This window comes from Solanum tuberosum, unplaced genomic scaffold, assembly GCF_000226075.1.
Source record: "Solanum tuberosum cultivar DM 1-3 516 R44 unplaced genomic scaffold, SolTub_3.0 scf00072, whole genome shotgun sequence".
Classification (NCBI taxonomy): Eukaryota; Viridiplantae; Streptophyta; class Magnoliopsida; order Solanales; family Solanaceae; genus Solanum; species Solanum tuberosum.
Genome location: NW_006238999.1, coordinates 1,059,853 through 1,074,420, shown reverse-complemented (window position 1 = coordinate 1,074,420; position 14,568 = coordinate 1,059,853). Strand labels below are relative to the sequence as shown.

At 34.1% G+C, this 14,568-nt stretch overlaps 2 protein-coding genes across 2 annotated transcripts in view; one reads left to right on the top strand and one right to left on the bottom strand.

Annotated features, from left to right (window-relative positions):
• Positions 1 to 3,968: 3,968 nt before the first annotated feature.
• LOC102580487 (pleiotropic drug resistance protein 2-like) lies at positions 3,969 to 12,942 on the top strand. Its single transcript, XM_006345802.2, has 21 exons — positions 3,969 to 4,224; positions 4,637 to 5,088; positions 5,321 to 5,441; positions 5,573 to 5,661; positions 5,865 to 5,949; positions 6,034 to 6,324; positions 6,407 to 6,497; positions 6,774 to 7,674; positions 7,796 to 7,956; positions 8,103 to 8,206; positions 8,288 to 8,453; positions 8,537 to 8,659; positions 8,764 to 8,894; positions 8,976 to 9,308; positions 9,667 to 9,957; positions 10,287 to 10,370; positions 10,455 to 10,588; positions 10,679 to 10,906; positions 11,012 to 11,183; positions 11,630 to 11,884; positions 12,392 to 12,942. Exons 2-21 carry the CDS (start codon positions 4,682 to 4,684, stop codon positions 12,659 to 12,661), a joined length of 4,437 nt encoding a protein of 1,478 aa, XP_006345864.1. The 5' UTR covers positions 3,969 to 4,224; positions 4,637 to 4,681; the 3' UTR covers positions 12,662 to 12,942.
• A 388-nt stretch (positions 12,943 to 13,330) lies between these two features.
• LOC102594095 (pleiotropic drug resistance protein 2-like) overlaps positions 13,331 to 14,568 on the bottom strand; it is a 10,690-nt gene continuing 9,452 nt past the window's right edge. The window contains exon 20 of the mRNA XM_015308031.1: positions 13,331 to 13,910. Coding sequence (XP_015163517.1) covers positions 13,641 to 13,910 — 270 coding nt within the window. The 3' untranslated portion in view covers positions 13,331 to 13,640. The remainder of the gene's footprint in view (positions 13,911 to 14,568) is intronic.

The window sequence follows — 14,568 nt, the reverse complement described above, 5'->3', positions numbered from 1 at the left end:
ATGTTAATTCGTTGTTTGAAAACAATGTGTTTCATTTAATAGGCTGTCATCAATGGACACACAATTTGACCTAAAACTGAATTGGTCACAAATATTTCAGAAAATTCATGGACGAATACACGAAAAAATTGAGATAATCCTGAATTCTTGTTTCGTGAAACATAAATTCCAAAGAGTGGTGTTTGTCGTTAGAAAACAAGGAGTATTGCTTAATAGGACGTCACCGATGGATACACAAAATTTGAGCTCAAATAGAGTCGATCACACATAATCTGGAAAATTCATGAATTAATATGCATAAAAAAAATGAGATAATCTTGAATTCCTATTTTGTGATACATAAACTCCAAAAAGGAGGCTTTCGCCTTTCGAGAACAATGAGTATCATTTAATAGGTCGTTACCAATAGACCCACAAAATTTGAACCAAACATAGCTGGTCACATATTTCAAATAATTAATGAACTAATATACACAAAAAATTAAAATACTCTTGAATTCCTATTTCGTGATACATAAACTTAAAAAAAAAATGACTTCCGTCTTTTGAAAATGATGAGTATCATTTTATAAGTTGTCACCAATAAACCCACAAAATTTGAATTCAAACAGAGTCCATCACTGATCTTTGGTTTTTGGCGTATTCATGCGTTTTGAGCATTATTGATACGAGTAAGTTAATATATGTGACAAGACATATTTTAGATTAAAAAACAAAATTGACCCAAAATAGTAAAAGTAGAGCATCGTGGACGAAAAAAAAAACTTTATACAGTTAAAAAGTTAGGTAATTGAAAGCACAATTTTTTCAAAAAAGAAAAATTAACTTGATTAATATATTAATACAGTAATATATATTAATAATAATAATATAAAAAGTTAATTTGGAGGCAAGTAATTAGTGATCACGAGTGAGATTCCTGTAATTTATCACAACATATAAGTTACTTTTTAGTCAATAATTTATTGTTGTGATCTTGACTTAAAATCTTATTAATTAATTTACAATGATGAAATTGTTATTTAGTCAATAATTAATAATATTTATTTGACTTAGTTTATTTTACAATCAGTTTTCATCACAAGACATAAAGCAACAACTAAGCATTCCAACTTTGACGATACACATCTAGACACATTAATTTATTTTCATTATGACAGTTAAATATTTTAATTTACAAATTAATTATCTAGACACCTCCAAAATTTATGTGACACGTCAGTGTTGGATGTCTATGAGACACAGTTAGAACGAGTTGAGATGTTCAAATGTTTAAATGTGTATTTTTTAAATTTGAGTGTTTGATTGTCCATTGAGGCGAAGTCAAAGTGTCTATTTATATATTAATTCTGCATTTTGAAAAATTGAAAGTGCAATCCCTATAGCATAAAGTACAAGCCTTGATGTTGAATTTTAATGATTTTTTTTCTTTTATTTTATATTTCCTTATATTTGAGCTCAAGAGTTGAATAAGTGAAACAAATGTCATTTATCAATAAATGTCCAAGGTTGTAGTAGCTGGACTAGACTACGTTAATTTTAATGAATTCTGACAAATAAGCATAGATATTTATTTCTTTCATAAATATTGATTGACATTGGGATTATAATTTATAACCACGTATCGAGGTTGTGAAAATCTGACAAATAAGCATAGATATTTATTTCTTTCATAAATATTGATTGACATTGGGATTATAATTTATAACCACGTATCGAGGTTGTGAAAATCTGACAAATAAGCATAGATATTTATTTCTTTCATAAATATTGATTGACATTGGGATTATAATTTATAACCACGTATCGAGGTTGTGACGGATAGCTTAATAATAAAATTCGAAGAAGAAAAAAGGTCAATGGCACCATGCATGCATTACATTTGGCATTTTATTGTATGATTATCTGTCCTTGGAATTAAATGAAGTATAACGTAAATGCATTTTTACATTGTCAAATCACTTAAATAATAATTAGGGAAAATGGTTTGATATATTCATCAACCTTGTCATTTAGAGCTGATATATCATTCGTTATGAAAGTGGCTCATATATACCGCTATTCATATACAAACGACTCACATATGCCCTTTTCCTCTAACGAAAATGAAAAAAATTAATTTTCGTTGAATTTTTTTTTATTATTTTAAAAAAAATATAATCCCATGTGAGTATATTTAATCCTACTAAAACATTTTTTTTTTACTTTTTTTGGTTTCAATGACTAATTTAGATTTATTATTTTGATGGTCAAATTTATTTATGTTTCACTAATATTCTTGTAAAACTTATTATAGATGACCAAATTTGTTTCTTCAAATACAAAAATTAAATTACAATATAGACAAAAAAAAAATAGTTTTAAATTATAATATAGCCACAAAAAAATAGTTTTAAATTTTTTCCTTTACACTAAGGAATGAAAGAAAAAAATAAAATAAGAATAAGAAACTCAAATAATTATAATCAAAGAAGTCAAAAAATAATTTATGTATGAAAAAGATTAAAATATACCTTGAACTTTGCTAGAAGAATCATATATACCCCTAAATAAATTTTAAGAAAATTAAAAGTCAAAAATATAAATTTAAATCTAATTTTTTCACTTCCGTTAAATGAAGGGTATATGTGAGCTCATTTTGTAACGGTAGGGGCATATGTGAGCCGTTTATATAACGGTAAGGGTATATATGAGCCACTTTCATAACAAGAGGCATATCAGCTCCAAATGGCAAAGTTGAGGGATTTATTAAACCATTTTCACTAATAATTATAAATGTTAATAAGCAACCTTAAATAGATCAAACAAAATGTTATTGCGTTAGTCTATTAAAAGAATAATTCAAAGTATAACATCATACGATACACGAAGCAATGCCTTAGAACTCCATCGCATCGATCCAAACTCAAATTTAAAATTTCTGACTCCGCTACGTTAGTTGGTGGTGAGTCACAAGTAAATGAGATAAGGCACTAAGTTAGTGAGGAAAGCACCTTGAGAGACAATAGTATGAGTCCGTGGGTCCAAGAAAATTGATTTGTCAAACTTTAGCATTTATTGGGCTCCATACCTTTTTCACACGTAATATAGCGGTGATAAAATCAAATTCGACTCATTAAATTCGTTCAAGTTTAAACAGATTATTGATCTGCCTATTTATAGTTCAATCTATTTCAGCTCACTAATAATCGAGTTAATATGTAGTCTAAATTAACGCAGGAAATGTATATTTTTTAAAATATATAATCATGATTAATTTTTTTTTTACAAAGTAGTAAATATTTAATAAAAGAATAAATAAAGCAATTAAAATTTAGTAAGAATTAGACGAATTGAGTTATGATCTACATTTTCGTCTATTACAGGTCAAGTATCTTTTGAATGGTTCGATATCTCGCCCATTTAATAACTAGGCCTAATTTAACCTACTGAAATTCTATTCAATCCACTTAGTTAACAAATATCTTATATTATACACTTTCACCCAATCATAACTAACCTATTTTTTAGTCAAATAAAGTTAATGCTAAGAAATAAAAAGTCTGTTAAGAAATCATTATTAGTAATAATTTTTTCCAATTGGAAATACACCTAACTCCCATATAATATGCATATTCATTGGTTCCTTTCTCACGCGACAATAATTATATATTCAGTATAATTATATTTTATATAGTAAAAAATTATGTTAAAATATTATTAAATTAAAAATAAATTAGTAAAAATATTTTTACTAGAAGGAGTATGAAATGGAGAGAATATAAAAAATTGGTCGAATTTACTGTTTACTTTTTTCTAGAAGATGTATATAAATCATATAAATTTTGATATCTAGAAAAAAAATCATGTCATTCTATTTAATTTAAGCCATTGAGTGGACGACTATTTAGGCGTTGCATGATAAAAGACTCCTCCTTTGTTTTTTTCTTTTCAGTATATATATATATAAAGATGAAATCATCAAAAAAAAAAGTGATGTGTATACAAATAAATTGAGTTTTTTTTCTCAATATAATGAGACTATCCAACTTTTTTTTTTTTGTTTTCTTCTTGTTTTAGAGACTATCCATGATCTTTTGTGTATATCAAGTTGTAATGTACGGTAAGACTGCGTACAATATACTATAGTGATTCCGGAGCAGAAGCTTAGTGCATCAGACTGTTGTCTTTTGTGGGTATCAAGTTGCTGAACAAATCTTGAATTGGAAGCAGGGGATTACAAAGGTGAAATTTTTTGAGTTTCTTGAATTATGAAAAAGGGTATTTGATTCATTGTATTTTAATCTTTTTTGTATATGAAACTTGAAAGTGAGTAAACTTTATTCAATGTGTAATGGTCGAAAACATACCTAAAGTATTCAGACGTGAGAGTTTCCTATCTGAATTATCATCAATTTTTTATCAAAACAAGCCTCAACTATCGGTTGTTCCGTTTTTCTCCTTGAAATATCATCATCGTTTAGGTAGAAGGGAATAACTAAGAGTTGATATGTGTTTTGATATGTAGTTGGTGATATTTAAGGTAGAAAACTCGTAAAAATATGATCTTTGGTGAAAAATCTTGAACTGGAAAGAGTGTTTGATTCAGAAAGTTTAAATCTTTTCTGGTTATCCTAAATTCTTGAATTGACTACAGGTGATTCCAAAGGTGTAAATTTGAGTTTTACATAAAAGGGTGAAAATGTCAGCAACTATAAGCAAAGATGAATTGAACAAGTCTCTAAGCCGACGATCGATGAGTAGGAGCAGGAGAATGAGTTTTGGATCAACAAGTGTAAGAAGCTGGGCTTCAGCAAGTGTTACAGAAGTTTTAACTGCACCAGGAGGTGATGTTTTCCAGAGAAATGGGAGGGAAAACGACGATGAAGACGAGCTAAAATGGGCTGCAATAGAGAGACTTCCAACATATGATAGGCTGAGGAAAGGGATTTTAAAGCAAACATTGGATGATGGAAAGATTGTTCATCAAGAAGTCGATGTAACGAATCTTGGCTTGCAAGATAAAAAGCAGTTGATGGAAAGTATACTTAGGATTGTGGAAGAAGATAATGAGAGGTTTCTTCTTAGGCTAAGAGATAGGACTGATAGGTAAAACACTTTTATCTTTCTTGATATTCATTATCGGGGTCAGTTTTTGCACACCTCGACTATTTTATCAGGTATTTGCTACCTCATCTACCATCTCAAGAATCGGATAACTCTGTCTATTGAGGACATTGTGTCTCATAGTTTTCAATAATATCTTATTTTGGTGTTTTGATATTGTTCCAAATATGCAAATTATGTGTATATCAATAGGATTTTTTTTTGCATGATATAGGGTTGGGATTGATATTCCAAAAATTGAAGTTCGTTACGAGCATCTTTCCATCGAAGGAGATACATATGATGGATCTAGAGCATTACCTACTCTGTGGAATGCTACCATCAACTTTGTAGAGGTATTATTTCCTTTCAACAATTATATTGATTCTGAGGTTCTATGTTGTTTAATTTTTCTAGTAGAATGAGCACTCGGTGCAGTAAGGTACTTGTCCTAATCAAGTTTCTTTTTTATGTTCAAATTTCATAGGGGGCTCTTGAAAAAATCAAGCTTGTCCCTTCGAAGAAAAGGGCTGTCAAGATACTTCGTGATGTAAGTGGAATTATAAAACCATCAAGGTATGTTCAATAAACGACATTCCATCTGTAGTCTGTTTGGTGATGCTTCAAAGATCTGCTTACTTTTAAAAAGTGTTTTTCGTCAAATGGACACTCCATCTATTGTCTATTTGGCGAAGTTTCCAAAATCATCTTATTTTGAAATGTGCTTTATCGTCGAATGGAGTCTCAGAAAAGTACATTGTGCTTGTTGTATCTTATAGGATGATACTACTTCTTGGGCCTCCGGGAGGTGGGAAAACTACATTGCTAAAATCACTTGCTGGAGTGCCAGACAAGGATCTGAGAGTATGTGATTCTTCAACGTTGAGAAATTACAGCGTGAAGTGTTTAATCTATGATGTATATCTAACTACTAGTTTGTGTGCTTAGGTCGCCGGAAAAATCAGTTATTGTGGTCATGAGCTCTCATATTTTATTCCTCAAAGGACTTGTGCTTATATCAGTCAGCATGACCTTCATCATGGAGAGATGACAGTCAGAGAGACGTTGGATTTTGCCGGACGTAGTTTAGGAGTTGGAACAAGATATGATCTCCTCACAGAACTGTCAAGACGCGAAAAGGAATTGGGAATCAAACCAGATCCCGAGATAGATGCATTTATGAAAGCTATAGCAGTTGCAGGCCAAGAATCAAGTCTAGTCACGGACTATGTTCTTAAGGTTAGATCTTGATATTAGTAATAATTATTCCATGCATTTAAGAACCGGATTAGGGGTGTCTTATTATCGAGGAAATCTGCAGCTTCTTGGGCTGGATATATGTGCTGATATAATGGTAGGTGATCAGATGAGAAGAGGTATATCAGGTGGACAGAAGAAGCGGCTGACGACAGGTTTCTAAACTATTGCTCCATCCATTTCCTCAATATTTGGAAATTCTTCAACTTTAAACTTCTCACTTGCCCGTAATGATATGGTTTTAAAATAAATGTTATGGCATGTTTAATACTACGAGTTCTAAGAGAACTTTTAGTATGTGATGAAAATGTTTCTTTCATTCTTGAATTTCATGTCGAGTCAAACGAGTATATCATTATTTGACTTGTTTGATCAGTTTCTCATGGCATATTCACTATATGACATTTGTCTCAACTTTTTACTGAATACAGGAGAAATGTTGGTTGGTCCTGCTAAAGTTTTCTTTATGGATGAAATCTCAACGGGCCTCGACAGTTCTACAACATTTCAAATTGTCAAATACATGAGACAGATGGTCCATATAATGGATGTAACTATGATAATATCCCTTCTTCAACCTGCACCTGAAACTTTTGAACTTTTCGATGACATTATTTTGCTCTCAGAAGGACGCATAGTCTACCAAGGTCCACGTGAGAACGTGCTTGAGTTTTTCGAGAGTGTTGGATTTAAATGTCCAGAAAGGAAAGGAATTGCTGACTTTCTCCAAGAGGTTACTTCTCTAAAGGACCAAGAACAATATTGGTTCAGAGAAAACCAACCTTACAGATTCATTACAGTGGCTGAATTCGCAGAACGTTTTAGCAATTTTCGTGTTGGACGTGAACTTCTCGATGAACTAGAAGTTGCTTATGACAAAAGCAAAGCCCATCCTGCTGCACTTGTCACAGAAAAATATGGTATCTCCAACATGGAACTCTTCAAGGCATGTTTATCAAGGGAATGGCTATTAATAAAGCGAAATTCATTCTTATACATGTTCAAGACATTCCAGATTACTGTCATGTCAATAATAACCTTTACGGTATTCTTTAGGACAGAAATGAAAGTTGGACAGATTGCAGACGGAGGCAAATTTTACGGGGCATTGTTTTTCAGCCTAATCAATGTGATGTTTAACGGTGCAGCAGAGCTTGCAATGATCATTTTCAGACTTCCCGTGTTCTTTAAACAAAGAGATTCTCTATTTTATCCTGCCTGGGCTTTTGCTCTCCCCATTTGGCTTTTAAGGATCCCCCTCTCCTTCATGGAATCATTGATATGGGTTGTCCTTACTTATTATACCATTGGTTTTGCTCCTGCTGCAAGTAGGTATGTACCACCGTTCACTCCTAGAAACCAAATTATGATTCATGGTCAGTATGAATATATAGGAATATAATGATCTCAAACTGATCAAACTTCTATTATCTGGACCTCGGAAAATTTTCAGGTTTTTCCGTCAATTCTTGGTATTTTTCGCTCTGCACCAGATGGCGTTGTCTCTCTTCCGCTTTATTGCTGCAATTGGAAGGACTCTAGTAGTTGCAAGCACTATTGGCACTTTCAGTCTACTGATAGTCTTTGTGCTTGGTGGTTTCATTGTCGCAAAAGGTTCGTTATGACACCCTCTAGATTGATAAATTTCTTTATAACAGAAGACTAGTTCAGTTACAGATTGTTAATTTGTACATCAGGGGTCTATAGGTGGACATAAATGACCAATATTCTTAATTCAACTGCTTATTTATTGTTGTTAGATGACCTCGAACCATGGATAAAATGGGGCTACTATGCATCTCCAATGTCATATGCACAGAATGCAATAGCGATCAATGAGTTTCTGGACACAAGATGGAGTACTGTAAGCTATACAATTATGTTCACAAACAGTGACTACCATCAAATTTTCATTATCGTTACATACCAATCTTTTGTTTTTCAGCATAACAATGACACTAGTTTCTCCGAGGAAACGGTGGGAAAGGTTCTTCTTAAGTCAAGGAGCATGTATTCAGATGATTATATGTTCTGGATATGTATCATTGCCCTATTTGCCTTCTCATTTCTCTTCAACTTATGCTTCATCTTGGCGCTGACTTACTTAAACCGTAAGCTAGATATTCTCTCTTCTATTTAAAATTTTGGAAACTTATTTGTTGCTCTCTCATCCATTCTTGTAAATAAAATGCAGCATTTGCTGATTCTACATCTGTTAGTATGGATGACGACAAAAGTAAGAAAAATGAGCAAAGAAACCGTAGCCCCAAAGAATCAACAGAGAAGAGTTCAGCATCTACCACCGCAACATTTGAAGGTTCGAAAATTTATAGCTTGGTTTAGATGCTGAAAAATATATATAAACGAAGGTTATTGTACTGATCATGATAAATTTGGTCATATGCTGAATGATTGTTGCAGGTATAGATATGGCTGTGAGGAACAACTCGAGTATTGACAAAAGAGCATCCAAAAAAAGAGGAATGGTGCTTCCTTTCCAGCCATTGTCACTTGCATTTAACCATGTCAATTACTATGTCGATATGCCAGAAGTAAGAAACATTCTTCGTGTTGTAAGCATTGATACTGTTATGCTTAATTTATTACTCATCATCCGGTTGTATGCCTGTCAGGAAATGAAATCCCAAGGAATTGAAGAGACTCGTCTCCAATTGTTACGAGATGTTAGTGGCACTTTCAGACCTGGAGTCCTTACAGCCTTAGTTGGTGTAAGTGGAGCTGGGAAGACTACTTTGATGGATGTCTTAGCAGGAAGAAAAACTGGTGGCTACACTGACGGAAGTATCATCATTTCTGGTTATCTGAAAAACCAATCAACTTTTGCTCGGATAAGTGGTTATTGTGAACAGAATGACATTCATTCTCCACATGTTACTGTTTATGAGTCATTGATATATTCAGCGTGGTTGCGTCTCTCCCCAGATGTCAAAAAGGAAACTAGGAAGGTATTTGCTCCCATCGTTGCTGTCCCTTTTGTTTTTATCATGTTCATGTCCGCAAAAGTCTCATTTTTGCTTCTGCTTCTGCTTCAAAACCTTGCAATATCCATTGAATAAGCATCTTTCTGTTAAAGCAATTTTAAAATAAATCTGCCAGTGTGAGCTTGCTCGCATTGTCTGTCCCAAATCCGATAAAAAAGGAGGGTCACGATAGGCTGACAGCCAGCATAAAGCCATTCTATTATGATGAATCATCACAATACAGGATAGATAATCCCATCTTTCTTTGGATTGAGGCAAATAGGCCTGTTAATTTTCAGCGAAAAGAAGGTGAAGGACTAACTTGCCTAGTGTTTTTGTTCAGAATTTTGTCGAGGAAGTAATGGAACTAGTCGAGTTGAATCCTCTCCAGAATTGTCTAGTTGGCCTGCCAGGGGTAGATGGTCTCTCAACTGAACAAAGAAAAAGACTGACCATAGCTGTTGAACTGGTAGCAAATCCATCTATTATTTTTATGGATGAACCTACATCAGGACTTGATGCTAGAGCAGCGGCAATTGTTATGCGAACTGTGAGAAATACAGTAGATACAGGCCGAACTGTCGTGTGCACTATCCACCAGCCAAGCATAGATATATTTGAAGCTTTTGATGAGGTAAATGATTGGAATATTGTCTTATGCTCCGTCGGTTCTATTTTATGTGTCACTCTTTTCTTTTAAGTCTACCAAAAAGAATGGCAACTTTCTATATTTGGAGTCAGTTCAATTTAAACTTGCCGTTTTACTCATAGTGACATGATTTTATAGCCACGAATATGTCATGTTTAGCCTACAAGTTCCAAAAGACTTTATTTCTTTATTAAACTTCGTGCTCAGTTAAACACCTTCTTATAAAATAGAACGAAGCTAAGGGAGTATAACTTTCACAAATCTGCAATTCTTGTGTGCTGCTGTTCTTCTCACGTGAATGAATACCTTTGCAGCTGTTGTTAATGAAAAGAGGAGGACAAGTCATTTATGCAGGGCCTCTCGGACATCATTCTCGCCTATTGATTGAGTATTTTCAAGTGTGTATCATCTCAGCCAAAATTTTCAAGTTGTCGCCACTTACAGTATAGATAAATCAGTAACTAAAAACCGCTTTTTTCCAGTCTGTTCCAGGAGTTCCAACAGTAAAAGAGGGATATAATCCGGCTACTTGGATGTTGGATATCACCACTCCAGCAGTTGAGGGTCAACTAAATGTGGACTTTGGAGACATTTATGCGAACTCGGATCTATATAGGTAATAAGAAGATGACATAGTCTTTTTCATTTTAATTTCAGTACTGTGTTACTAACTAGCTCACCGTCGTTTACAATTCAACTTTCACAGGCGGAATCAAGAACTAATCAAACAACTAAGTGTTCCAGTACCAGGGTCCCAAGACCTTCATTTCCCTACGAAATATTCACAACCGTTTGTTGATCAGTGCAAGGCTTGCTTTTGGAAACAACACTTATCCTATTGGAGACATCCGCAATATAATGCCGTAAGGTTTTTCATGACAGCAATTATAGGGATCATATTTGGAATTATCTTCTGGGATAAAGGGAACAAAATGTAAGTCATCGTCTTGCTCCTTCTGTTTTAATCGACAAATCAATCAACTAGGCCTCATTTCATGGAATTCCCTGCTTGTTTAACTTGACGGGATAATATAAACAGGTACAAACTGCAAGACCTATTGAATCTACTGGGAGCTATGTATGCTGCTGTTATGTTCCTTGGCGGAACAAACACTTCAACTGTGCAGTCAGTTGTGGCGGTAGAAAGAACAGTCTTTTATCGAGAAAGAGGAGCAGGGATGTATTCTGCGCTGCCTTATGCATTCGCTCAGGTAAGGGAAGCACCAACAGAACATTACTTGTATAGTATAAGTTTCCTCTTAGAAAAAATATGTCTATACGCATAATACATACACAAACACTCAAACTTGGCATCAACTGATCACTGACAAGTACGCGTTCCTTTAGTATGCCACCTCAACTCATCACCACTATGTTAGTTGAACACTCCAACCTACAAAATGATCATCTAGTCAGCTCCAAAATTTATGTGTCACTTCAGCGTCGGGTGTCCACGACACACCGTGAGTTTTGGTTGGAGTGCTTAGTTGTCAGTTGAGACCAAGTTGACGAGTCTAGATGTGCACTCTCAAAGTTGGAGTGCTTACTTTCTAGCTGAAGCCAAGTTTGAGTGTTTGTTTATGTATTATGTCTATGTCTATATATGTAGAATCAAGTCATCGTCGAAGAACTAAATCTTTTCTTTTGCCCTCTGCAGGTGGCCATAGAGACTATCTACATCGCGATCCAGACTGTTATTTACAGCCTCCTTCTGTACTCAATGATCGGTTTTCACTGGACTGCTGCTAAATTCTTTTGGTTCTATTTCTTCATTTTCATGTGCTTCGTTTACTTCACAATGTACGGAATGATGCTTGTAGCACTCACTCCAAACTACCAGATTGCTGCCATCGTCATGACATTCTTCCTCAGCTTTTGGAACTTGTTCTCTGGTTTCCTTATCCCTAGACTGGTAAGTACAATATCAAAATGCGTTTCATTTCTATACATTTAATCATCCCCAGAGAATGGAATCAGTAACCTAGAACAAGCTTAAATACACTACTAGTGTAAAATTCTTTACACTATCGGTGTATATAAGTTAAATCCTACTCTCTCCGTTTCAATCTGTTTGTCCTACTTTCCTTTTTGGTCCGTTTAATTTTAATTGCAACTTTCCACATTGCATGTTTAAGTAATAAGATGAACGTAAATTAGCAGCACTGAAACAAATCCGACCTATGAATCTTAGAAGTACTATGTAAACACACAATTTTAGTCTAAAAGAAGCAGAACAACAACAACAACATGTATGCCTCGTACACTAACAAGTTAAGGTCCGCTATATGAAACCTTGTTGTTCCATTTGAGCTCAATTCATGTCATCGTCACATAAAAAATAAGCAGAACACTGAACTGAAATCTATAACATGGAAAAAGATCTTTGCATCTGATAACATCAAAATGTTTGCTTTTGCAGCAAATTCCAATATGGTGGAGATGGTATTACTGGGGTTCTCCAGTAGCATGGACGATATACGGTCTTGTAACATCTCTTGTAGGTGACAAGAACGATAACGTTGAGGTACCAGGCGTTGGCGAAATACCATTAAAGCTATTTTTAAAAGATTATTTGGGATTTGAGTATGACTTCTTGGGAGTTGTTGCTGTTGCTCATGTTGCTTGGGCTGTTCTGTTCTCCTTTGTTTTTGCTTATGGCATAAAGTTCTTGAATTTCCAAAGGAGATAAATTAACTTGAAGACAATACATAGTTTTGTGTACACATAAATGTTATCAAACTTGTGTTGGATCCTTCAAGAATGCACTACTTTTGGAGGATCTAACACGTACCTGGTAACATTTTTGAAGAATTCAAGCAATATAGATCATATATTTATTTAATTTTGATGTATAAATTTCTCTTCAACTCTTGTGATGTTAAATAAGTAGAATGCACACATACGAGGTATCAAATGGTCGGGCGGGTTGTGTTACATTTGTATGGATTAAAATCGGCGTTCAACTTAAAATCTCTTCTTTTTCATTTGTTTGTTCTTGAATAATTTGTTTAGTTACCAAATCAAACTAATATAAGTTTTTTTTTCCTTTTATTTATCATAACTAAATCAAACTAAACTTTTTTAAAAAAAAAAACTTGTTTTTCTATGTTTTGATAGGTTTGTTGATGAGTTTGATCCAAACTTTTAGATAGACTGACTTGAGCTATTTCCAAGTTTAGACGAGTTATATTTTCATAGGCTAAAATTTGATGAGAGGAATTGATAAATGCAAGTAAATTTGACGAGATGATCCAAACTTTTAACGGATGACATAGATGAGCCTTTTCTCAAAGTTCGATGGTATATTTGAGTCTTTTCCCTTAAATAAATTACAAAAAAAAATGTAGAGTACTACTTACTTAACATCACAAGAGTTCAAGAGAAAATCTCTTACAGAAGAAATTTATACATCAAAATTAATATATCATATACATGACACAAAATGAACTATCTTGAGTAGCATGGAAGAAAAAAATAGTATGATGATCTATGTTGCTCGGACTTTTTGAAAAATATCGTCATGTGCATGCCAGATTCTTCAAAAGTAGTGCATTTTGGAGGATTCGACACAAGTTAGACAACATTTTTGGAGAGTCTGAGCAACAACTGTTTTCTTTGCTTAGCTTTATGTACATTTTATGTGTACACTAAACTTTATCAAGTTCATTTTATCTCCTTTGGAAATTCAAGAACTTGATGCCATAGGCAAAAACAAAGCAGAACAGAACAACCCAAGCAACATGAGCAACAGCAACAACTCCCAAGAATTCATACTCAAATCCCAAATATTCTTTTAAAAACAGCTTTAATGGTATTTCGCCAACGCCTGGTACCTCAATGTTATCGTCCTTATCGCCTACCTGAGATGTTACAAGACCATATATTGTCCATGCTACTGGAGAGCCCCAGTAATACCATCTCCACCATATCGGAATTTGCTGCAAAAAAACAAATTTTTTGATGTATCAGATGTTGAGATCTTTTTCCATGTTTTAGATTTCAGTTAGTTGTGTTTTGCTTCTTGTAACATCCGGCAATGTGAAATAATTGAAGAGGCTTAGAATTGAAAATTTTCATTTTTGGAAAGAATTTTAAAGTTTTGGAAATTTGGCTAAGTATGGAAATCAGTGAATTTTTGGCCAACTTTGAGCAGTCGTAACTCCTAGCTCAGGATGAGTTAGGAGTAGTTCCAGTTATGGTTACAAAGTTCGTGGAATGATCTTTCTAACGCCGCCGAGTTTGCTCAATTCCGAGTTCGTATGAGCGAGTTATGGCCTTTGAAAGTTGGGCAGTCGGGCAAGGAATCCGTCCGGAAAATTAAGGGTATTTTGGTCTTTTCCCTAGCCTTTTATTTTGGTTATATAAATGTGTTAGGCTGATCATTTTGATCAGTTTTACCATTTTAAAAGGAGTGAGAGTGAGGGTTTTGAGAGAAGAAGAAGAGAAGAAGAGAAGAAGAAGAGAAGAAGAGGAGATCAAGCAAGGAGATCATCGTGGGTTTTCGTCGGGGGTGATCCCTATCAAGGTATGTGAGCTTTTAGTGTTGGGTGATCCTTTTCCCCCACACACCTAGCCCCTTTTATTCATTAAGAAAGG

Coding starts and splice junctions, on each gene's coding strand:
- LOC102580487 (XM_006345802.2), top strand. CDS start 4,682: ATGTCAGCAACTATAAGCAAAGATGAATTGAACAAGTCTCTAAGCCGA. Junction 5,950..6,033: donor TGCCAGACAAGGATCTGAGA/GTATGTGATTCT, acceptor TTGTGTGCTTAG/GTCGCCGGAAAAATCAGTTA. Junction 6,498..6,773: donor GAAGAAGCGGCTGACGACAG/GTTTCTAAACTA, acceptor TACTGAATACAG/GAGAAATGTTGGTTGGTCCT.